General features: G+C 44.7%; 1 protein-coding gene across 1 annotated transcript in view; it reads left to right on the top strand.

Annotated features, from left to right (window-relative positions):
- GPR158 (G protein-coupled receptor 158) overlaps nt 1–25,311 on the top strand; it is a 194,101-nt gene that overhangs the window by 134,580 nt on the left and 34,210 nt on the right. Inside the window, exon 7 of the mRNA XM_084860483.1 lies at nt 21,349–21,587. Within this exon, the coding sequence (XP_084716609.1) occupies nt 21,349–21,587 (239 nt within the window). The remainder of the gene's footprint in view (nt 1–21,348; nt 21,588–25,311) is intronic.

Below are 25,311 nucleotides of genomic sequence, written 5' to 3' on the forward strand. Positions count from 1 at the left end.
GGTTATCCATGGCAAGATAAAAATGTCCTGAAGGGATGGATTCTGCCTATAGGCCACTGCTTGGCCACCCCTGGTTTAAATAAATGGATGTGCATGTGGGTTGCAACTAGGGATGTCTGAGGAGTTCTTTTGGTCTGCATTTTTAAGTGAACTGTTCTGATTCACATTTCCTGGATATGGATCTGAATTATCCTTCATTTTTCACACTTTTCCATGTTTTGCAGTGCAGTTCTCTCAAAAAATGTACCAAAATGCATATAAAATGCATGGGGGGGGGGAGTTATAAGGCACACATGTGTATTTGAGGGTAAAAAATTGTGCAAAAATAATTCAAATGTTCATATGTTTTAAAAAATACATTAGGGTGCAATCCTACCAGGATAGGTGGCCACCTCCAAACTTGGAGGTGACCGCCTATCCAATGCAGGGCAGGAACAGCGAGGAGGGGATCTTCCCCTCCACACTTTAGCCTCCCTGCATTCATGGCTAGTCAGCCAATTTCAGCTATCTAGCTGCGGGAAGTCGGAGCAGGGGGAGGGACGCCAGACAATGCATAGGAAGTGTTGGAAAGGCACGGCTGCCTTCCCCACCCCAGCTCGGCCCCAGGAATGCCCTGTATTCACTGCTCTATGCCCCTCTTACAAGTGCGGAGCGTGGAGCTGATCCGCACTGCCTATGAGGCAGCACGGGACGGGGTGGAGGTCAGTTCTCAGGGAACCGACCTATCCTGTGGCCATCTAGCTGCTGACTAGTGGCCATAGGATTGCACCCTTAAATGGTAATAGCAATAATTATAATCATAATTACAAATTGATACTGAAATGGGATGGAATAGATTTATCAATGAACACATGCAAAACTGACAGGGTCTGGAAAAAGACTAATCCATCCACCCCTCATTGCAACCTATGCCCAGTGAATGCTTCGTAGATACCATTATTTCATTAATCATTATTTGTGCACAACACGAAGTAGGATTATGGCCCTCTTGTTCCTTTACAGTTTGAAATGACAGAAATCACTCTACCAATCAATTGGAAATCAATTACCAATTGACTTTGGTAATATACATGCATAGCATGCTAGGATCTTTGCTGCTAATCATTTATAGAATTCTAAGCTAATAGAGCTCCCAGGCTTACATTAAGCTCCAAAGCTAGACTAAATGGTTTGCAGAACTGCTAATGGAACGTATCATAGAATAGTGGGGTTGGAAGGGGCCTACAAGGCCACCGAGTTGCACAGCTTGCGGTCACTGTCTGCGGAATAAGCACAGGAAGGATTGTCGCCTTCTGGCTTTTCATGGGAGTCTGGGAATTGACAACTCAGGTCTGCTGTGGGCAAACATGGGATGCTGCCTTATGCTGAAGCCAGGATAAACTAAACGTGATGTTAAACCCTTGATAGGCCATTCCATGCTTGATTGTGGCTAAATAGCAGCCACTTGGGGGAGAGCAATGTGACTGGGGACCATGGCGTGGGGGATGGAGAAGGGATTTAATCTTGTACCCCTGGTGCAGCGCGATCTGGATCAGGATCCTTTATAGCTGCCTTTGATATTAGTGCCAATGGTAGCTTTCCCCCTGGGGCCAATAGCAGCTATTGAGGGTGGGGATGAAATCCAGATCAGGCCTGCAGTAGGGGATAAATCCCCTCTCCATCCATACCATGGTCCTGATCTGAATTGGGTCTCCCACAGCTCCCATTTAGTAAACAAAAACAAAAAACTCCAGCATGCAAGGGTCAATCACATCTAGCTTGACCTTCAGACCACTGGTCCCAGTATTGTAGACTCACTATTGTAGACTCTGGAGCTGTTCACACAACATGCTAACCCACACTCAGTGGTTGAGTGTGAGTTGTTTTGCACCGTGGGTTGTTTGTTGAACTGTGGGTTATCTCATTGTCTGAGTGGAGCCATGGTGGCTTGTTAACCATGCAGTGTGGGTTATTTTTCTCAAAGCCACCTTGAGAACCCATGGTTTGTTGTTGGGTTGTTCAGGGTGGTTAACAAGCCACACTGCATGGTTAACAAGCCACCCTGGCTACATTCAGACAACACGATAACCCACCCTGCGGAAAACGTGCTGCATTCAGACAACACGGCAGCCCAATGTTCAACAGACAACCCATGGTTCAAAACAACCTGCACTCAATGACTGAGTGTGGATTAGCATGTTGTGTGAACAGCTCCTTTGACTGCTAGAAGCCCCTCAAGCTCTCAGGCAGAGACCTTTCTCAGCCCTGCTACCTGACAGCTTTTTTATCTGGACGTGCCAGAGAACAACCCTGGAACTTTATGTATGCAAAGCATGTGCTCTTCCAGTAATGTCTGTTGATTCCATCACTTGCTTATAAATCATAATAACACACAAGTGAGCTATATTTATGTCGGCTATCTCCTTGATTGTTTTCATAGACTTGAATCTCTACAGACTACACTCCTGTACCCATTTACCTGGGTGAAGTCCCACTGAACTTGCAGGACTTATCTCTGAGTAGACATGTATACGATTGTGCTTTTAGAGAAATTAACTTAATGAAGGTCACAGAATGCAAATTTGCGCAAATCTGAAAACAAAAAATCTGATCCTTCCAATGGGCAGACAACAGAATGAAACGCGCCTGACAATCCACGAAACACAGATGGAATGGATTTTACACAATCCATATATCCCTATCTGTTGCCAATCAGTGTTGACAATACTGGGCTAGATGGACTAGTCTTTAGACTCGGTATAAGGCAGCTTCCTGTGTTTTTCTCTTGCTGCTTGAAACAGAAGCCAGGAGCCCGTATTTGCAAGTAGGCCTATTTGACAGGAAATGTTCCAGCTTGGTGTTTCAAGTGACAACGTTGACAGGGCCAGTGTTCCTTGCGGAGTCTCACCATAGATGACATACTTATTGCCCAGCAATGCAAGCCAAACATGGAGTCCTAATCGATGATGTGGTGCAGTGATTGCACCAGCTGTGCATGAGACATGTCTTGGGAAAGCCATAATAGTTTGGACGTACATGATGCCTTTCTCCTGTCTTGCTGTAGCAAAGTAGATCTGGCTCAGAGCACTGCACAGATATGAGACTGTCAAAGAATCCTGTGTTAGTTCCTTTGAGATCTGGAGGAAAAGGTGGCTGAAAGTGAACCAAATAATAATCACGGACTGAGTACCTTCTGTACATCCATGAGCTTTATTTGACTTCATCAGCTCCCACAGGCTATACTTATGGTCTCTGGAGTCCTGTGTGCATATTGATGAGCTTCTACATATGTGTGGCTCTCCATTAGCACACATGGAGCCTTCTCCCCAAACAGCACCTTGCTTCGTTTTTGTTATTTAAAGTTTTATTGCTTTCCATGAACTGTGCACTACAATTGTCAGGAGCTGCCCCTTTTCAGTGTGCACCTCCTTTGCTGAGGGAACTGCACTGGCTGCCTATTCGCTACCGGGCCAGGTTTAAGGTATTAGTACTAGTGTACAAAGCCCTAAAGAACGTGGGACCAGTATACCTGACAGAACGCCTCCTTTCTTGCCAACCTGCCCAGTCACTGAGATCATCAGAGGCATGTTCCTGGTGGTTCCACGTGGACCTATGGCCCGGCTGGAGCCCACCAGGAAAAGAGCCTTCAGTGTGGTGGCCCCCTTCCTGTGGAACTCCCTGCCTTTGGAGGGCAGGCAGGCACCAACGTTCCTTCCGGCATCTCCTGAAGACATTGTTATTTCGAGAGAACTTCCTTGAGTGGTCAGCCGTGGTTTATTAAATTTGGCCTTATTAGAACTTGCCTTTTAAAAATGTTTTAACTGTTTGAACATGGTGTTTTATTCTTTTATCTTTGCTGTTCACCACTCCAAAATCTTTTGATGTGGAGCGGTATATAAATACTGTAAATATTACACACCTGCAGTTTCCTCTACCTACTCCTTTCACCTCTATCCTAACCATATCCTTCCATCTTCTCCCTATAATAAAAGGAAAGGAAGCTTGCAGAGAGGACTTAACATTTAGTGGAGCCTTCCCCAACCATGGTGGCTGGGGTGATGGGAATTGTAGTCTAAGTTATCTGGAGGACACCAGGTTGGGGAAGTCTGATTTAGTGTCATGCAGAAGGTTAACATATGCTTATTCATGCTGTCACTGTTTCAGGTTAAATGAAGCCTTCTCTGTAGATTTAGAAGTGATAAGAAGAAACTGCTTTGACGTGTAACATTAAAAGCCGTAATAATGATATGATCTGTTCCTCCTGCATACATCTTGGCATAAACACTGTCAATAATGAAATAGCATCTGGGCAGGAGATAATCTTGCCACAATTATGAGATTCCTTATCACTGTATCATTAAATAACCCAAAGCACCGAGTTACTAGATCACAAGACAGAAACCTGAGATTGTCTAAGAGGGACAAGATGAGGAATCTTTGGGGGAAACTACATGGGATGTGCGAGATCGATGATCAGATCTCCTGATGTCATTTCTTTTCATTAACAGCAGCCTCAGAAGCTGAATTTGGATTGGGATCACAGTGCTGCGGTGGGGGTGGTGAACTTCATATGCTGTGCCTATTCCCCAGCACAAACCTCTCCTCGAAAGTGGGCATTAGCTGCAAAGGGGAAATATAGAGATTGAACACCTCCTTTGGAGGGCCTCCTCTGAGTGTCTCCATTGAGTGAGGTGAGGCGGGTGGCTATGGAAGAGAGGGCCTTTTCAGTGGTGGCATGCCAGCTGTGGAATGCCCTCCCCAGAGACCAAGCCTCTCAGAGGAGGGCATTCTACTATGGGGTCCAAAGCAGATGTCAGAGTCTGAGTAGGTACATTTGGAAAGAGGCAATCTTCAATCTGGTTCCAAGCCATGAAGGGCCTTGAAATGTCAAAGCCAGCACCTTGAACTGAGCCCAGTACAGTCAGGGAGCCAGTGAGAGTGGGGAAGCACTGGTATGATGTTCAAGTCCCCACTCAGCCATGAAGCTCACTGGGTGAATTTGGGCCAGTCATTGACTCTCAGCCTAGCCTACCCATCAGGGTTGTTGTGAGGATAAAATGAAGAGTAGGAGGCCATGTACACCGCCTTGGGCTCCTTGGAGGAAAAAGAGAGAGATAAATGTAACAAATAAAATAAATTATCTGAGCAAATCAAGGGTGAGCCACAGTAGAATTCAGGGGCTCATCAAGTGCTCTTCCTTTTTAAGGCGGGCTTCCCGGTTGCTTTATTCCACTCACCCAGCTTGGGAGAACTTCACCAACTTCTCTGAAAATGTGTTCTCGAAACCTGGTTTTCAGATTTTGCTAGGGCCTTTACAGACACACACAGTTAATACAACTAGGGTTGCATTTATCCAACAATAAAATACTGGACCTGATGAGAAAATTAATTCCCTCAGGACACTTAGACAATGGTTTTGATTCACTTTTTAAACTTTTCTGTAATTAGATATGGCTCACTATTTAAGCTGCGTACAAAGTGTAATTAAAGGGACTCCTCGCCACCAGAGCTTGAATTGAATTGATCTGTTTAAGTGAAAATGATCAATGGCATGCATAATGTATAGAGAGGTAAAGTCTGGACTGACACAGGAGTACTCCACAGCCATGTAGCTTGCTGCCAGCAAAGACTCTAGCCAAACTGTTAATCAGAGCAGAAATAACCTTTCCTTCTGCTGTAGTTTTTCAGATGTTGGCACTCCACATTTTCCCCCTGTTAATTTTACCTTTCTGTTTGGAAAGAGCTAGGTCTTTTTCCTCTTCTGCGTTGGTCCCATCATATGGAAATAGTGCTTTAGGCTGCAATCCTATAGTATCACCCATTATAATATTACCCATAATATAAGCTCCACTGAACATGTCCTGAAGTTTTTCTAATCATGGAACTCAGCCCCTCTGATTTTGCATGGCTCCCAACACCATACATTACACTGCACAGTAGTCAGATGAGTAGTTATTTACAGGGGTTGAATGCTGGCTGCAGTTGTGTCTGCACTAGCTTTCATGGCTGTGTGTAAAGCTCTCTATTTTGAGTTGGTTTTTGTCTTTTCTTTTCATGAATCCTCATGTGCGGTTCATCCTGGTTAAGGATGTGTCTGCTAGGAAATTAATCAATCAACATGTCAACTGGTAGCCTAATCAGAGAATTAGAGAAATGTTGTTGGGTCCACATTTTTAAGCAAATTGATTGCATTTGCATTTCCCAGGCTAATGCGCGATTTGGAACACAGTTGTCCTTCAGGCTGTGCACTCCTCCAAATTTTGTGATGCAGCTCTCAGCTGAAAAATTGCATATGAAAGTCTTGGGAGGAAACATTGCATACAAAAAGAAAAAGCATATTGAAAGTGTGTGTGCGTGTGTGTGTGTGTGTATGTTTAAATTGCAGACTGATACGGAAACTGGACAGAACAGATGTATGATTGAATACACGTGAAATCAGCATGGACAAGAAATAAACTGATTTGACCATCCCTGGCATGACTTGAGCAAATCTGTTACTTTGGCATTATTTCCCCCTTATGCTGCTGTTCCTCCGCCTCCTCATTTCTTTAGCTTACATCTGGGGTGCAATCCTATGCATGTTTAGGCAGAGAAAAGGCCTACAACTCCCAGCATTCCCCAGCCAGCATGCTGGCTGGGGAATGCTGGGAATTGTAGGCCTCTTCTCTGCCTAAACGTGCATAGGACTGTTCCCTAAAAGCCACTTTACTAGAGTCCTTGTGAGGGATGGGAGAACCAGGGATGCTTGAGCGTGCTGAAATTCTCTGAACTTCACTTCAAAGCTCGGTTCAGCTTGCTCCCATTCTCATTTGCAACCTGTGTTTTGGGTTCATTCAAAGAGGAAAAACTACATTTTTCAAAAGATGTGCACTTTTAAAGTTGTGCACTTTTTAAAATGCACATTTTGCAAACGCGAATGCAAGTTCGGGAATTTGCAAACATTTTCAGAGAACGGGTGCTTCCATTTGTATTCGGGGTTGCGAACAGGGCATTTTGAGTGAATTGTGAACTGAAACAAAATTCTCATACATCCAGAGTCCTTGTGTTTCTTTGTTCTCCGTCAGCTGCAGACATCGACATTTAGCAGATAACCCTCCAAAACCCAGTAGTCTGAGTCTGCCCTGCCCCCTTCTTGGGTGCCATTTAACCAGAATGTTGTTTCAGTTGTGGTCTAACTGAGAGTAGTTTAAGGTCCATGTTTCTGCTTTTACAAGTCCTACAACTTTAATAATAACATAGATTTAACATGTAGTAGCCTATTTACGCAACTGGTAAATTTTGAATAAAAGAACCCCGCCCTATTCAGGGGTTATGCCTGAATAGGGTATACTAACTTGCATGAGAAGTATAGGTCTGCATGCACTGGTCCTGCCCCCAATATCCTTGTCCATGCTGGCCCCATCCTTTAAGTCTCCAACCTCTTTTTATTGAGCAGGGAGGTTTGCAAGGGGCTTTTACTTGCATTTGCTTGAATGTGAGTAGAACCGTTTGCACAATTGGGAACCTGGGGGGTATCTCCATGACAACGGAAGGAGACAGAAGGAGAAGCCAATTGTGGCTTACCCGGATTTTTCAGGGAGCCGGCTTTGCTCTGCACAGGGCTCCATGAGCGAGTGTATCTCACCAGTAAAAGTCGCTTCACAGAACATACTTCCAGGTATGGGGGGGAGGTTGGAGTGAATGTCATCTGACAGGCAGGGGCTGCTCAACCAAGAAGAGAGGCTCCCCCCTCCAGGCTCCCTCCCCTTTCTCCTTTGAGAATAAGAGAGGCTCCCCTGCATTCTGGGGACAAACCTCATTGACCACAATGGGAGTTACTTCTGAGTAGACACTAATTGGTTTGTGTTTGGAAACACAGGAGGGGACAGAAACAATTTCCTCCTCTCTCTCCCTGCCCCTTACCTCCTGAAATAAGCAATCCTTTCCAGAGCACAGTGTTCTAGCTGCCCTGCTGCGATCAATCGAAGCTTCGAACCTTTGACATTACGGCTCTCTAAAAGTGTTATTTCCATTTAGGGGACAAGCCTCACTGACCACAATGGGAGTTACTTCTGAGTAGACACTAATTGGCTTGTGCTAGGAAACACAGGGTCAGGAAACACCCCTTGACCGGGGTCATGGTGAAAAGCACACCCCTGGGCAGGGCCAGCATACCCGAAGTCTATGTGGGGGTTGGGGCACACAGCAACTATAGCATGGAGAACCTGACTTAAGGGAAAGAATCGGACTTTAAGCAGTCTCAGGAATCCAGTTTTTCCCTGATAAGCTCCAGGGTGGCTGTTGGATGGCCTCAGCGTCATATATCCGTAGCAACCTCCAAACACAGCCAGCTCTGAGTAAATTGCTCATGGAGACCCCCCCCCCCAATAAAGCAGGGTTGCTGGCTGCATGGAGGACTCTATTCACATTTAAGCAAACGCAAGTAGATCTCTCTGCTCAACACAGGGAGGATAGTGCTGCTGATGGGCTCCTTGCTGCCGCAGACGCCCATCACCTCTGCCTTCACTGCCACCTCCGCCTTATTTTACCTGGCGGTGGCATGGCAATAGCTCCTCCTCACCATCAACCAGCTGGCCCTGCTGGCAAAGCAGTGCGGCACCATATTTTTTAAAATTGTATTTGGAGTAGCAGCAATCTGTACCAATCAAACACTCCTTTGCGGGGAACACAGCCAATGAAGGCACAGTAGTGATGTAAAGACTGCCATGTGCCCTCATTGGCCATGTCCTCCCCACAAAGGCAGTGTCTGATTGGTTCAGATTGCTGTTACTCCAAGTGTAGGGTTTTTGTTTTTGTTTTAAATTAGAATGGAGCCTTGTGGGGCCTACAGGCCCGGCCCTTCCTTTTGTCAGCAGGGTCAGTCAGTGAGTGAGCAAGTGCACTAGCAAGGAGGAAGAAGAGGATGGTAATGGTAGCAGCTACAGGAGTCTCAGGAGCAGGGATGAGCCCTTCAGAGCCACTGGGCCCTTGACTCCTGCCTGCTCATGCCAGTCCCTGACATCGGTCCTGCTATAAACACTTAACTAGGAGTTAAGTCACATTGAGTATAGTGGATCTAACTTCTGAATAAACATGTATAGGACTGCACTTTATGTGTAAAATGTCTTCTAAGACCTTTCGTGCGATGACGAACGCTTGGAAGTGAATTACTCCCTTTGTTATAGTAGGAATTTAATTTTCATCAAACCCAGAGAGTCCATTGATCTTTTTGTGGTGGAAAGCTTGAATGTTATAACAAGTGGCTGTTAACTAATATATTCCCTTGGAAAACCTGCAAAAAGAATGGCATTATGTCACGTTAATGGCACTATTAGTATTCTTCAAGCACTATTTCTCAAGGCACTTAATTAATTAGACAGCACCAGGTGGAAGACAAACTTTTGTGGAGGAATTGCTTTCATTCACTGGAGAAACTACTTCCATTCGAGGGGATGAAACTCAATAGCCATTAATAATGAAGATTATTATGTTGTGATAGTGCAAACGTATTAGATTTTAAAAGGAACAGAAAACCAGAAAGATGGGAAAATATGAAATACTTAAATTTCATATGCATTTATAAAACAGAAATATAATAAATAGCAGAGTGCCTGTTTGTGTCTGAATTATTATTTCTTGTATTATATTAGTATTACTGTCATTTCCTCACATTCCTCCAAACTGTTTCGGGACTCTGCCAATCCTTTCATGACAATAAATAACTAATTATAATTCATTCAAGCCACAATTCAGCCAGAGTTAAGCACTTTTAACACCCAGTGATTTTAATAGGATAATGTTTTTTTTTAATTAACAACAACAACAACAACATTTATATACTGCCTTATTTGCTATAAAGCCATCAAGATAGTCCTTAACATTATCCCACTTGAAATTCATGGGATTCATAGTTCAATCCTAAGAATGTTTACCCAGACGTATAAACCCCTTTGAATTCAGTGGGACTTACTCTCTAATAAGTATGTGTTAGGATTGTAACCTTCAAAAAGCTTCAGGGTGTAGTCCTATACATGTCTACTCAGAGGTAAGCCCCACTGAATTCAATGGAATGTACTCCTAGGTAAGTGAGTATACTGCAGCGTAACTTTGACTGGATTGAGCCCTGTAGGAAGCAATTCTAAGTCTTCTTGGAATTGATATAATACGGCAGGTTTCTGTGCTGCTTCCAGGCCTAACTTTTTGCTGGAGTAGGACTATTTGGTTTCTAGCATGCAGTTGAAACCCTGCCCTTTCTTACACTGTAATTCCCATAAGAGGCTATAGAGGGGCTTTCTGTAAGGAATAAACTTCACTATATGGCACATTAAAGGCCCAATGCCTGTGGCAACCCCCCTGGCTATTTTGCTTTTAAAAAAAAAAGTTGTGGAGGGGCACATGGTTGGTTCTGGAGGGAGGGGAAGTTGGCCCCCAGATGCCCAGAGAATGCTTACCCTTGATTTAAACGAACTCCCTGGCTGGTCTAAATGTTCCTCAGTGTTTGGGGCTTATGAGGGTTTTAGATCTTTCAGAACCAAAGCACACCCCCAATTGTTCCCCGTCCCGCCCCTCTGATGTCAGAGCTCTACTATGAGAGGTGAGGAGCACGTATCTTTCTGAGGGATGGGAGGAGAGATCCGAAATCAGAACTCCTCCTCTGAACTCTGTTTCCAATTTAGGATAGCAATGTGCCCTCTTTTACAGAGGACAGCCCTTTCCTAGAAGGGCTCCCAGGGGATTATCCTCTATTCTGAAGGCATCCTTTATTTGCAGGACTATCTAGTCCAAGTCCAGTTTAAAGATAAACTGTCAGAAAGAAGAGTTGGGTCTTGAAGTTGCCCGCCAGCAGACTGAGCAAGGTACACAGGCCACCTGTTCACAGTCTTCCACACAACGGCAAGATGTAATCTATTTCTATTTCGATGATAATAATTATTTTTAAATTTTCATCTATACAAATGAGCACATGCAATTTTTATGCAAATCGGTATCGTCTTTTGTCCTCCTTTTTGTCAATTGATAAGTGGGCTCCTATTCCATCCTCAGAGTCGGGTTTCTCATCTGTCCTATAGCCTCTAGGATGCTATCCCATGGACCATAGAACTGGAGCCTAAAAGGACTAAGCCCATGGCAAACCTGCAGAAGTTCTATCTCACCAAGCAAAAAACAGTCCATAGATTGCAGCCCATAGGGGCTTCACACAATTCCTCCTTTTGCTGCTTCTCTAGAAGATGCACCGTCAGGCCACAATTACAGGCTGTGTTTGGCCTGGTGGATCACAAGTTGTACTGGCCTCCCCTAGCATGTTATTATCCTCCTCATCCACAAATACATCTGGAAGTGCTTGTGAAATATTATAGGTTACCTCTGCCCCCAACCCTCATGAGTATAATGAAGAAATCCAAAGTCTAGGAAGAGTAGACAATTTTTCCAAAAGACAAATGGAAAAACAATGTTAGGAACTTCTCAAGCCATAACGCACAACCAGTCTTGGCTCCAGGTTTTGAGGGCCCTTGGACAAGACACCCTCAATGTGCCCCCTCTCTTGCTGAGTCTACCTTCTCACTGCCATTGTCACCACCTCTTAGTGCCCCCCATCCTCTTTCTCGTCTTTGCTACTGTAACATTTTTTCTTCAGGATCTCTAAAGGGACTCAAGCAAAGGTCTTGTACAGGGACAATTAACACATATCATTTTAATTTCTTAATTAAAAACAATAATAATAATGCCCATGTAACAATTTTACATGCATAACAAATTCACTTATCACCAAAACAATAAAACAGCACAGCCCTCCCAAAGTTCCGTCTTTTAGCTTGAGTCCACAACAAAAATATAAATAAAACTTCTCTCTGAAGCTTGATTTTTATGCTGGCCAAAGAAAGAAAACAGCCTCTACTCAGTTCACTCCAGCTCTGCAGTAATCTTCTCAAAAATGGATCATGATCCAGCAACACAGGAACAACTTTGTAAACAGCCCTTTATATAATATAAAAGAACATAAACAACAAGGTACTCATAGTGTTTGTAAAAACATCATGACTCTTCAAACATTTTTTTTAAAAGGAACCCTCACTACTAACCTGTCTCAAAGGCTCAGGGTCTTACAGAGAGGAGAAAGCAAGCTTCTTCCAAAATGCATTTTGGTAACTGGTGGCCACTCCCTATCTCACTTCCTTAATGAGCACGTGCAGGAATATTCTCACTCAAAATTGTTAAAGAAAAATATACCAATGGGTTATACTACCACTTGCTTAGTTGACAGGCAGAGAGCCAGTGAGTACGCCAGCAGTGGCATCTACTGCTCCTCCTCCTCACCACCACCATTGTCTAGGCTAGAGCAAGAGGCAAGTGAACAAGCAGGTTACAGTGGTGAAGAGGAGGAGCAACTCCAGGGGACTCTTGTTGGTGGGCTTCTGCTGAGGTGAGGGCCCTCAGCCGGTGCCCAACCATGCCTACCCTTGACACTGGTCCTGCTGCCAATTAAACAGCCTCCTTCCTTGCATGACCAGCCCTGGTTTGTTAAATTCCACTTTATTGGGGTTTGTCTTTTAAAACATGTTTTAACTCCTTTAACCTGCTGTTTTATTCTTTTACTGTGTTGTTCACTGCTCCAAAATCTGCTGATGTGGAGCGGTATGTAAATATTGTAAATAAATAAAATAAATAAATTATGAATTTGTATCTCTTGTACACCACCTGGAATATCTTTGCATGAAGGATGGTTTAGAATAAAATAATAAACAAAGAAACAAAGATGCACTGCCCAAAAGCTGAATTATATTCTTTAGCTGTGATTTCTTTTTCTTTCTTTCTTTTTAGCTCATCTGTTTTAAAAATAGAGCAGATATTAAAAATGCATTCCCTGTGCATGAAGAAATTTGTTGTGAAACTTTAAAAAAACTGTTAAGGCAAGAGAGGTTGCCTAGGGAGCAAGAGTTACCTGAATTTTGAACTGTGCCTCATCTAATAGTTTTGTTATATTGAGCCTACTCAGAATTGGCAGGCCCAGTTCTGCAAGGTTTTCCCACAAGGGCTGTGTGTTCAGCTGAAGCTGTAAGCTCCAATTTGGACCTGGGGGTTATAAAAGAAAGTTTGGAATGCCTTCCTTGAGCTGGCTGTGCTTCAGGAGAGGATTACTAGAGAGCATGACTCAGATCTAGTTTCACGTGTAAGCTTCCTGATAAATATTGACCTTGAGATCTTTTGTACTCCTTGTTCTGTAAAACTTTGATAAGGGGAGAAATAAACAAATGGTTTAGGGTGAGATTATAATCTCTTGATGGGTTCTAAGGAAGCAAATAATTAGCTTCCCCCAGCACCAACGCACTCTGTGCTTATGCGTCCCACCCCCATGCCCCATCATAGATTGGATCAGGTGTGGGCAACCTGCGGCCCTCCAGATGTTTTGGCCAACAACTCCCATCAGCTCTAGTCAGCATAGCCAATGGGGAGGGATGTTGGGATTTGTAGGCCAAAACATCTGGAGGGCCGCAGGCTGCCCGTGGGAGCTGAGAAAGAAAGTAGAAAAGGCAGGCTCAGGATTGATTGCAGAATAGCAGGGGAGAGAGATTTCAAACTCCAGGAACTGCTACTTTCGCCAGGCCCCTTATGTGAACTTTCACAAGCCCGGGTTTGAAGGATCTTCAAAGAGACCACCAAGCTGAACCCTGGAGCTGGTGCAGTCCCTGATCAACCCTCCCCTTTGCGGCCCTGGCTCTTGGGAGGGCAGGATGCCTTGGCAAGGTTCCAGCTGGCAGGATGCAGGAACGATTGGAAAAACACGGGAGTGGCCTCTTCTTGCTTTCGCCTTGTGGGAGGGTGCTGCTGGCCTCTGTGCGAAGAGGGCCCATAGGGTGGCCACTTCTTCAGAGGACATGGCTTTTCATAAAATTTGCATATGCTAATTGATATAGATTTAGATCAGCCTGAGGGCTGAATTCCATTTCGGAGAAGCTCTCAGAGGCTGCATTCCAGTGGTGGGCAGGGCCAAGGGCCAAGAGGGTGGGCCCCAAAGGCAAAAAATACTAGCACATTTTAGCATATAGCTCTTAATGGCCATAGTTAGGCCTTGGGAGAGGCATTTCAACTTTTTTAGAATGGGGAAGAAATTACCCCAAGGCTACCAAACGAAAGGTGATTCATTGGGGGGGGGGCAAAGACCACTTGGTGGGGAAGGTGGCAAGGCTATTTGTGGGTAGGGCCAGATTGGGCTTCCGGGCCCTAAGGTTCAACACCTCTGACCTAAATGCAAGTTTTGGCAATCACGACTATAATTTCAACAGAAATCTAATCCATAGCGGGGAAGATGATGAAGGGGGTGTAACCCGAGCCCCCAAATCACTTCAGCACCTTGGATGGCTCCTTTAGAATTCCAGCTGGTTCTGACTGGAACCCAGAATGGATTTACAGCCCCACCAGAATCTGAGCTATCAACCTCCACTGGCCCTGCTGCTTAAATAAAACAGAATAGGCCAGAGAGAAAGAGAGAGAGGCTTTTCCTCTCGCATCTGTTCCATCTGCTGCTACTGCCACCACCTCCCCCTTAGCTGAGAGAGTAGGGACTGCAACACAGCACTGGGTGGAGAGAAGCATTGAGCTGTGACGGCTGGGCTCCCTCACTGGCGCCCTCCCAACTCATCCCTTTGCGGAGGATCAAGGACAGATCCATTTGGCTGCTCAGCCCACAAAGGCTGTGCCTCTGAAGTTTGTTTGTTTTCTGTAAAGAATAACCAGTTTCGGAGGAGTGAGCCCTCCAAGAAGGAAGCCATTTTCTTTCTTACACTGGGGTGCGTGCATGTATGCGCATGCGCCTGTGGACTCCTGTGCAGTTGGCAAAATGAAGCCGAAGCTGCCAACCAGGAGTTCCTTCCTAGCCCACAGCTGTAATGGAGCAGCAGCCGCCACCAGATGGATTAAAGAAGCCAGCACAGTGCAGTGAGGCCTCGCAAAGGTTTGGGTTTTTTAAAAGATTGGGGGTGGGGATTGACGGGCGGGTGTCAAACACCCTGCCCTCTGATTTGCACCACCACCATGCAAGAGGCTAGAAAGGACAGGGGGAACTGGGCAGAGGTGAGAGGTAACTGGAAGATTAGGACATTGACTGGGGAGGGGGCTGCAATCATGGAAGAACAGTGAGCTTAATAAAAGAGGCCTGCATCCAACCAACTCCCCCTGTGAAACTATCCACCAGATGTAGCCCTGATAAAGCGGTAAGCGCAGAGTACAAACAGGCTTCCTTGCCAGAAATAAACCTAATTATAACATTTAGTAGAAGCTCCATAACTGCAAGAACACTATTTATTAAATGGCACTTAATTCTTGCTCACCAAGAAGCGGTTGCTATCTAGATGCCTCAGGCCACATATGTACAATAATTTCTGCTTCCTGTCCAGCAGGACATAGAGAAATGTTGCCCAGGCTGGCATAGAAGGATAACAGTGGCACTGATATAACATCAGTTAATGGAGGCTGCTGGCTCCAATGTCAGTGGGGTGGTGGTGAATCCACTCCGGGTTCCAGTCAGAACCAGTCAGAACTCTAAAGGAGTTATCTTAGGAGGCTTTAGAGTTCTGACTGTTTCTGACTGAAACCCAGAGTGGATTCACTACCCCACTGACACCAGCCCCATCCACCATAGTATGGATGGGGACTGGGCTGTTCCGTGATTTAAGATTGCACCCCTTAGTGCCAGGGCTGGCCCAAGACATTTTGCTGCCCGAGGTAAGGAACAAGGGGGTGCCCCCTCCCATTCCACATACAAAAGCCTTGTGGACTGGCAGATCAATCTGTTTCCATGTTAATGATGGGACAGCATCTTCCACTGCACCAGTAGGCAGCAGGCTAGCTTGTGGGGTTAGTACAGGCTGCATGGCACACAGATCTCTCCTCCCAGCACCTTGCTGCTGCCTCCCAGTATCTGCCACCTGAGGTAGGGCTGGCTCTGGTTAGTGCATAACATGCAGTTAGACCCTGAATTTTTTTTTTAGGGATTAGCTGGTGGGGAGTGCTGGGCGTTGTAGTTGAACACATCTGGAGGGCACCAGGGTGGGGAAGGCTGGGGTAGGGTGTCAGACCCAGGGTCAAATCCCTGCTCAGCCAAGAAGCTCGCTGGGTGACTGGGCTAGTCACTGCCTTTCAGCCTAACCTACTTCACAGCATTGTTGGGAGTATAAAATGGGGGAGGCAGAACCAGGGATACCACAGTGAGCTCTTTGACAAAAAGGTGGGATAGAAATGAAGTTATCTAATTGACTGATGGATAGATGATAGATAGATAGATAGATAGATAGATAGATAGATAGATAGATAGATCACATGTTCAAACCTCATACTGTCTGGGTTTACAGTGGATACATGGCAACCCTATTCCAGACTCTGAAACATTTTCATCTGAATTTTTCAAGGAGAACAGCTCTTTCTCCATGAGGTTCATTTTCTACTTCACATACATAGATGAGAAGACCATATCGGATATGTTGATAGAAAGAAGAATGTTTTTAAAGCAGTTTTGCCTGTAATCCATTACCATTAGTTAAGCAGAAGGAGCCTTGGACATGCCTGGGGTTTCCTATTCTCTGTATGAGATGGAAAATTCTTGGTGCATACGGAGAGAAATACCCAGGAATCCATAGAATAGAACTTTCCCCCCTTATAGAACTGAATGGGGTATCTTGCATATGCATGGCTTTGGATCAGAGTAATAGAGTCATACTAGTATCCAGCTATGTGTGGACTAATTCCATTGATTTCCGTGGAACCAATTCATGAATGAGTAGGTACAAATCTACAGCTGTAACTACCTGAGGGTGTGTTCTATCAGTAGAACTTAAGTACACTTAGCTTATTTTTAGATCGTACCCGTGATCTACAAAAGGAAATATTCTTACATCTGGGTTTCCCCTTCAGACTGAATTAGAGGCTATAAATTGCTGTACTCCCAATGTTCTGGGCTGGTAATAACATCTATGGTTGGGTTCTTCCCCTGCATGCGCTGCATGCACAACCATGATTTGCATAATTACCTGCAATGCAGCGTGGGTTGCTGTGTTGCATGGTGTGGTGGGGTAGGTAAGAAGCCACCCCCACCACGAACCTGATGCATGGTGTGGTGGGGGTGGCTTCTTACCTACCCCACAATCCATGGTGCGCCGGGTTTGGATGACACTGCAATCTGGGCTGCATCGCAAAACGCAGTCATGGCATGCGCAGGGGTGGGGGAAGAACCCACGATGGGTTCTTTCACCTGCACAATCGTCCGAATGTAGGCTTTGTCTCATTCATCCTTCCAATAACAGACTGCAGTACAGCAGTATACATTTTGAGCAGTACACAGTACACAGGGAGGAGAATAAATATATTGGGTCAAAATTAGAGTGCTTTCTGCAAAAATTGTGTTCTGATACTGCGAGACTGTGTTCTCATCCAGGAGGCATATAGCATCTGCATGAGCGACTAAGTATGTAATCATAAGATTACAAAACCTGTGATGCAGTACAGGCATGAGTGAAAGGTAAATACATGGAAGCTACCTTCAATACAGCCATGAAGCAAGAAAATATGGCAATTTGAGAGTGAGCAAAATCCACATATGCAAAAAACATATAGGGCCCATAATAGAATTGAGAGATTGCTAATGCAGGAAAGTACTCAGCATGCTACTATGCAAATTCTGCTCTGTTTTGGAGAAGAGATTTCAGGGTAGAAATCATTAGTTACCCACTTGTAGAATAATTTGCCTTCCAGCTTTGTTTCTGGATAAATGGGATAACATTCATCATGCTACATAGATGATGATGACCACCAGAAGAAAGATGACAAAATGCAGAATGTCTTGAAAAATCTATGAGAGTGAGTGACTAACTTTTCTGTAAATAGTTGGTGTGATTTTTCTGCTGGTTCAGCAGTTTGCAGATTTTTCATCTCATCATTCCAAGCTATTTTGCTGATGATAAGGTAAGAAACAGGACACCCAGATGTTCTAAAAATAATTGATATCACAGATGTTTATTTAATCCTCCTTTACATGCTAACACTATATAGATACAAAATCGTCTAAAGATGCCCTTGAGTTTTATGTGATTTTTCTGTGCTGCCATGTATCCCATGCATAGTAGCAATAATTCAGAAATGGGTGGGGGGGGATGAGGATGTTGTCAATCATGCAGAGCTGTCCTCTTCACGAAGAATGGATTTCTGTGCCATCTGTAAAATATTGAGAAAAAGAAACTGCTAAGAAGACTTGGATTTAAAGATCACGAAAAAGGTGGCTTAGGGCGCAATCCTATTGGGATAGGCGGCCACCTCCGAACTCAGAGGCGTCCGCCTATCCAATGCAGTGCAGGAGAAGCATGGAAGGGATCATCCCCTCCACACTTCAGTCGCCCCGAATTTGCAGCTAGACAGCCGATTTCGCTCCGAGCATGGAGCGCAGGGCTGTTCCGAGCTGCCTGTGAGGCAGCACAGGAGGGGGCGGAAGGTCGGTTCTCAGGGAACCGACCTCAGAGCACAGACTGCAAGGTCGGTTCCCAGAAACCAACCTCGGAGCACAGGCTCCAAGGTCGGTTCCCAGAAACTGGCATATCCTATGGCCGTCTAGCCGCTGACTAGTGGCCATAGGGTTACTCTCTTAAAAGACTTGTCAGTATGTTGTCTTCTTTCTGCTACTGCTTCTTGCGACATTTCTAAAACAAGAATTCTAGGGAGGCTATATAGATATGTGGCTGTAGAGATGAAAGTAGATACGTATGCTTTCAGTAGAAATGTCTATCCAAAAAGAAATCTGGTAGACTGTCTGACCTGTGAAACTATGCAGGAAATCGAGCTTTTCAGTATGTTTAGATTCTTTCCCTTTTCAAATGCATTTTTCCTATCATAGTTACTAACACAAAAACACCAAACTTCAAAATCTGAAACTGCACTCAGTACCAGACGTTTCACAGCCTATTTTGTTCATTAATTTTATTGACTGCATTTCTGTACCACCTTAATGAGACTTATTGTGCGGTTACTAGCTCAGTAGTAGGAGACTCCAAAGTTGCAAGTATAAGGCTACAGGTTAAGTCCCTGCCATTTCGAGCTGAAAGGTTTCTGGTAGTAAGTCTAGGAAAGACCTGTATACAAAAATGCAGTGGAGACTGGGGGCTCTGATGTCAGTGGGGCAGTGAATCTGCTCCGGGTTTCAGTCAGAACCACAAAGGAGCTTTCCGAGGTGAGAAGCACCGCCCCACTGACATCGGAGCCACCAGCCTCCACTAGTGCCATTACCCACAGAGGCCCATCTGTAGGGCATGTGTGAAAGGGCTTTCTCCTATGTTGCCCCCAAACTCTGGAATGCACTCCCTCAAGAACCACGATTTGCCCCCACTCTCTTCTTGGCCTTTAGAAAAGGTGTAAAAATACATATTTTCAATTTGGCCTTTCAGAATGTGTAGTTTTAATGTTTAAGGGTGCAATCCTAGGCATGTTTAGACAGAAATAAGTCCTACAACTCCCAGGATTTGGAGGACTTATTTCTGTTTAAACATGCCTAGGATTGCACCCTTACTGTTTTTACTGTTCTTGTTTTTGTTGTTGTAACGTGTTCTTATTTTAAATTGTTGCACACTGCCTTGTGGCTTTTTAGCAGATAAGGTGGTAAATAAATAAATACATAAATAAATGTCACCAGGGGTGTGATGGGATGCAAATTTTAGAACAGAGCTAAGGAAAAGGGGAATTAGTGTGGAGAACTATATTTTCCAGACCCCGTGGTACCTGGGATGTCAGGAAATTTGTACTAAGAAGCTTGGTTGACTGAGTCCAATTCTGAAGTGGGTATGAGGAGTTTGCCCATTGCTGTCGCTCTCCCTGGGGCCTGAGACCTTGAAGAGCAGCTGCCAGCCAGAGTCAGTAGACAACACTAGACTGGACAGACAAATAGTCTGATCTGGTATAAGGTGGCTTCCTACTACCAATGTGTCAGGGTTGGATCTGAGCCCATAGAGTCCCAAAGCAGTTCTGATTCTGAGGAAGAGATACAATCCGTGGGAGAGGAACCCACTTGTTTTTCAGAGGCACAGCTGGAGGGACAGCCCCCCCCCTGCTCACATTCCTGAGAGCGACAGTGACCCTAGCAGGGAGAGGGAGAGACAACTTGAGCTCCTAGACACGAGGCGCAGAGACAAGTGGGAGGTTGTGGGTGCCGAGAGGAGGCACTCAGCCCGCTTGGCGCAATGACAACAGCTGCGCCCCGATGCCCCACGAGAAAGGGGTGGACTCTCCCCTCCTACTCCTTAAGTTCAGAGGATTGCCGCACTTTTCCTCCAAACGGAGACCAACTGATTCCCTAAAGCTAGAATCCCCTGGTAGGCTGCTCCTTTGAGTTTTCCACTTAGGCTCATGCAATTAGCATCTGTAAGCGTCATTAGGTTGAATGGAAATAAAGCCTTGGAAAAGAGCCCTTTTGTCTGCATGTTGATTCTAGCTACTTGAGGATTACAGAAGGCAGCAAGGGCGCTCCCAACATAGTGCAAAGGAACCCAAGCCAATGCTGCCTCTGCCATATTCCTCAGACAGCATGCATGTGGCAGACTGGGTAATTCCCATTTCCTTCCTCAGGTCCTAGTAGCACTCCCTACTTGGGCACTTTGCAGCTGTGAGCCACTGAGGCATGATGCTGAAATGTCTTGACATAACACTCAAAAGCGAGCCAGTATACACAAGCCTTCCTTTCTTCCATCAGACCTGATGTCACCAGGTGGCATCCTTAGGCAGTTGCTGGGGCCCCAGCAAGGACCACCACTGGTGCTCTAGGCCCTGTCAACAGTGTTGGGCAGCAAACTGCCATTTTGCTTTCCCACAATGCCGTGGATCAACTGTGTGTCGGGGCATGGTGGGGAAATTAAAATGGTGGCTCACTATGTGCGGTTGATCGCTGTCTTGTCACTGCCAGGGGAACCCACTAGAGGGCCCCACCACAGGACACCTTGCCAAAGGACCCCACAAACCTGGAGCCAGTCCTGAGTTCCATGTTGCTTTAGGCATGTTGGCCTGGATATTTAGGTCAATCAGTTAGCTGGGGATCAGTTTCCCTTATGGTGATGGTGGGGGAAAAAACATTTGGAGTACATCTCTAAGGGGAACACAGTACGTTCGAGGAAGAAAGGGGTGAATGTTTTAACTTTATACAGCGTTAAACGACCATGAGTTTGGTTTAAAGAAAATACATGTGAAAATCACAGTGCTTTAAATATCATTTCTTTAAATGAAGCAACCAGAACTACGCTTTTTCTTCAAAATGACAGCGGCATACAAAGAACGATTACTCTGCATGGAGAAGCAACAGTGGCAACTGAAACTCTTTGATGGGGGAAGAGAGCTCTGTTGTAATCCTGTGCCTATTTGATTGTGCAGGGTTTTGAAGGTGTTCCTCTCTCGAACTGTTCAACGAATCCCATACATGACCGGTGGACGAGTGATGAAGATGCTGGCCGTGATTTTTTTGGTAGTGGTTTGGTTCCTTATAGGCTGGACTGCTGCAGTCTGCCAGAACCTGGAGAGAAATATTTCACTCATCGGCCATGGGCAAACATCAGATCATCTGATCTTCAATATGTGCCTGGTAGACCGGTGGGATTATATGATGGCTATTGGTAAGTTGACTTTCTTGTTCTTGATGATGATCTTTAGCTCTAGTTTTGATTTTTGTTTTTAAGTGGTTGCCTTTTTAAAAAAATCTGCTGAATTATAGCCAAATCTCTTAAGTACAGCCAACAGCCTGATCCTGTGCGTGTGTACTCAGAAGTAAGCCACACTTTCACTGGAAGTTACTCCTGAAATTCACATATGATTGTAGCCTTAAAATGTTGATGGATGTTTTGCCCGTTTATAATGGAAAAATCTTCAAATAAACTAGCATACAAAAATCACTCAGGAGAAGCAGTTGATAGAGGATCACAACTGGAGTTGGGACAGATGAAGTTAACACATATGGGTGTTTGGTCTCACATGTTGTAACATAAAAAATAATAATGTGATCATAATGTCAAACAAACAAACAAACAACTGTGCTCCATTAGCTTCCAGAAGTCAGCCTGAGCAGTGAGACGAAGTGAATAGCCAGTTTTCCAGGTCCATGGTTCATTTAACAGCTGCAAAAGAAAGACTTGAAGTAAGAATTTAAACAAAAACAACAACGGAAAGGGTCTAACAAATGTGAATGTCCTTTAGAAATGAGCATTCTAGTCTGGCTTTCTAGTAGATTTAATTAGCACTGTATTCTGCCATTTAGGTCAGCGGGCTGGGGGAAAGGTGACCCAACTCTAACTGTGCAGTTGTAGCTCCCCTCCCCCTGTATATTTTGCAAACATTACATATGTTCTGTAATTACTCTGTAAATTTATGGTGTGCTCCAGTAGTTTAGTGGTAGAGCTGAAAGCATTAATCAATTAATTGGTTCAATTATGCAATTACTGGCTTGAGAGTCAAGTGGAAATACATCTCTGGTTAATTAGAGATATCCAGCTAGGTTCTGTCACTACTGCCATTGGGACATGACTGGCTCCTGTTGTAGTCCAGGTTATTCTTCCCACAGCTAGCTGAATCCATTGGGGAATGGAGATAGGGTTCATCACGACTGGTCCTGCAGGTGAGAGAGTAAAACATAGGCCTGAAGAAAGCGGAGAGAGACACCTTTACTGGCAAGCTAAAGGGGGTTTTCAGCTCCATGGAGAAGAGGTAGTTCTCTGGGGCAAACGTATCTGTATAGGTATACATAAATATTGATTTTAAAAGCAATAGCAAATCCCCATGGGTCAAACTAGATATGAGGAGTAATCTCAGGTATTTTACTTATTTAAAAAATGAATACATATCTTTGTTTTAGCAAGGAAGAGGAATAAAAGCCAGTGTCGTGTAGTGATTAGAGTGTTGGACTGGGATTCAGAAGATTCAGGTTCTAGCTCCCAGTCAGCGACGAAGCTCACTGGGTGCCTTTGGGCTAGTCACTGACTCTCAACCTAACCTACCTCACAGGGTTGCTGTCAGGATAAGTTGGAAAGGAGCAGGCTCATGAAAGCCACCGTAGGTTCCTTGCAAGAGGAAAAAAGGTGGGATATAAATGTAATAAATAAATAAATCCCTTCTCTCTCACCCCCCCCCCCAACCTTGACTGCATTCCGCTGCTTTTAAGCAGGCAGGGACAAAATGCCTTAAAGCTACACAGCGCAGTGAGCTAAACTGGAAGAAGGGTTGGGTTTCATTTACCTTCTCCCTGCCCCAGTCCTGTTCACGTAAGGCAGGGGAGCATAACCTTTTTGCCTCCAAGGGCTGCATTCAGTGTCAGATGTGGGGCTGGGGGCCAAAATTGTTTATGCGTGTGCATGCGCACATGCACATATCTGCATGCACAAAAATTCCCTCCCCCACTTCCGTCAATTAAGCAAGTTAATTTAATTTTTCAAATTTATTCATTTCATTTATGATGTACATTGGTGTTTCAGCTGGTATCCTTCCAACAGCTCCCCCACTCAGGCAGTTTTGTTTACTTCAACTTTAACAATTTAGGGTGCAATCCTATGCATGTTTAGACAGAAAAAAGGCCTGTAACTCGCAGTATGCCCCAGCGAGCATGGAGTTGTAGGACTTTTTTTCTGTCTAAACATGCATAGGATTGCACCCTTACTTACTTTTCCTTGCTTTTGAGAAGAGTGTTCCCCTGTCCCCCCTGGCAGCAGCAGAAGCAGTTACAGTAAAGAGGGCATAGAACCTTCTGTGAGCAGTGGCCGCATCGCCTTCTAGGTGACAATCTGGCAGCTGCTCATAGAGGGCTCTCTGGTTCTTGCCCTCTTACTCTAGATCCTAGAGTGACCTCCTGGAAGAGGGAAGAGACTTTTCAGGGAAGGAGTTAGGGGTGAGTTAGGAGAAGGGGGCAATCGGTAGTGGGGGTGGGGGCAGGCCCAAAGCAGAGCAAACTGGTGGCGGTAGCAGTGCAGCTGGGTAAGTAACATCAGGGATGGCACCATGGCACGCAGCAGGGCTACAGTGGCCTCAGCAGTGTGAATGGTAGTGCAGTTATTTGACAGTTTTCATGGTGTCAGCTGGAGGTCTTTGGGGGCCGCACAACACGGCTTGAGGGGCCACCCGTGAACCACAGGCCATGGGTTGTACACACCTGGTATAAGAAGTAGATTTGCCACACTACCCCAGTTTATACATGAATGGGGAAAATATGTACTTAAGATACAGGAGATGGCCATGCATGTCTAGTTTGGCCCGAAGTGTCTAAGGAATGTCTCTAGGAATTGGGGGACCAAAGAAGAAAGAGTTACCAGAGAGTATATAGTGAGAGCTGTAGGCAGCTTGTGTTGCTATTCTGTCACACTGAATTTTGAGTTGACCACCAGTAAACTTGTATGTTGCATATTTACACTGATGCAACTTCTGCAAGTGGCAGAAAACAAAATTGTTTGAAAAGCCTATGTTAGAGTATAAAATACTTTAGAAAGGCAGCTGTAGAGAACAATTATGAGATTTAGCATGTAACACTATTATATATCCAGCGCAAGATAGGAATAAACCTAAAAGCAGTGTATTTTATAAAAATATAGGGATGGGGTGAAATTCATTTGGGTCACGTATTACTATGTGAACAAAATATTAAATTCCTGGAGGAGAAGGCTATTAATGGCTACCAGTCCTGATGTCTCTATGATACCTCTATTATCAGAGGCAGTATGCCTATGTATACCTATTGCTGGGGAACATGGGCGGGAGGGTGCTGTTGCACTCATGCCCAGCTTGTGGGTTTCCCATGGGCAGCTGGTTGGCCACTGTGGACAGAATGCTGGACTAGATAGACCCTTGGTCTGATCCGGCAGGGCTTTTCTTATGAATTAGTGTAATTTGTACTTCCTGAACAAATATGTGACTATTCTTCCTTTTTTGCTCTTCTCCGAACTTTGCAGTGCAGTTCATCTGATCAAAATCTGCATACAAAAATGTGTACGTTTGGGGAAATTTTATACAAAAATATGTACAGTAGGAGAAAGTTCAAAAAAGTGTGTATTAAGGAAAATTGTATGCGAGCATGTATACCAATTTTCTTACAAAAGTGCACATGAATTTTTGTGCAGACTTTTTTAAAAAAACAACATTCACCCACTATTGCGGAAAGAGTATGGAATGAACTTGTCATTTAAAAAACTGTGAATGTTACAGAAAGTGAAATGCACAGTCCATTCCTATAAAAATGTGGATACAGTTGATTATTTTTTAATGAAACCATCATTTACAATTTACAGATATATAAATCCCTGCCCCACGAACCATTCTTCTTTTTTGTATAGTCTTATAATCAGCATTTGTGTCTGAACTTGT

This window comes from Heloderma suspectum, chromosome 5 (genome assembly GCF_057233095.1).
Source record: "Heloderma suspectum isolate Gila_16-S chromosome 5, 16-S_ref, whole genome shotgun sequence".
Lineage (NCBI taxonomy): Eukaryota > Metazoa > Chordata > Lepidosauria > Squamata > Helodermatidae > Heloderma > Heloderma suspectum.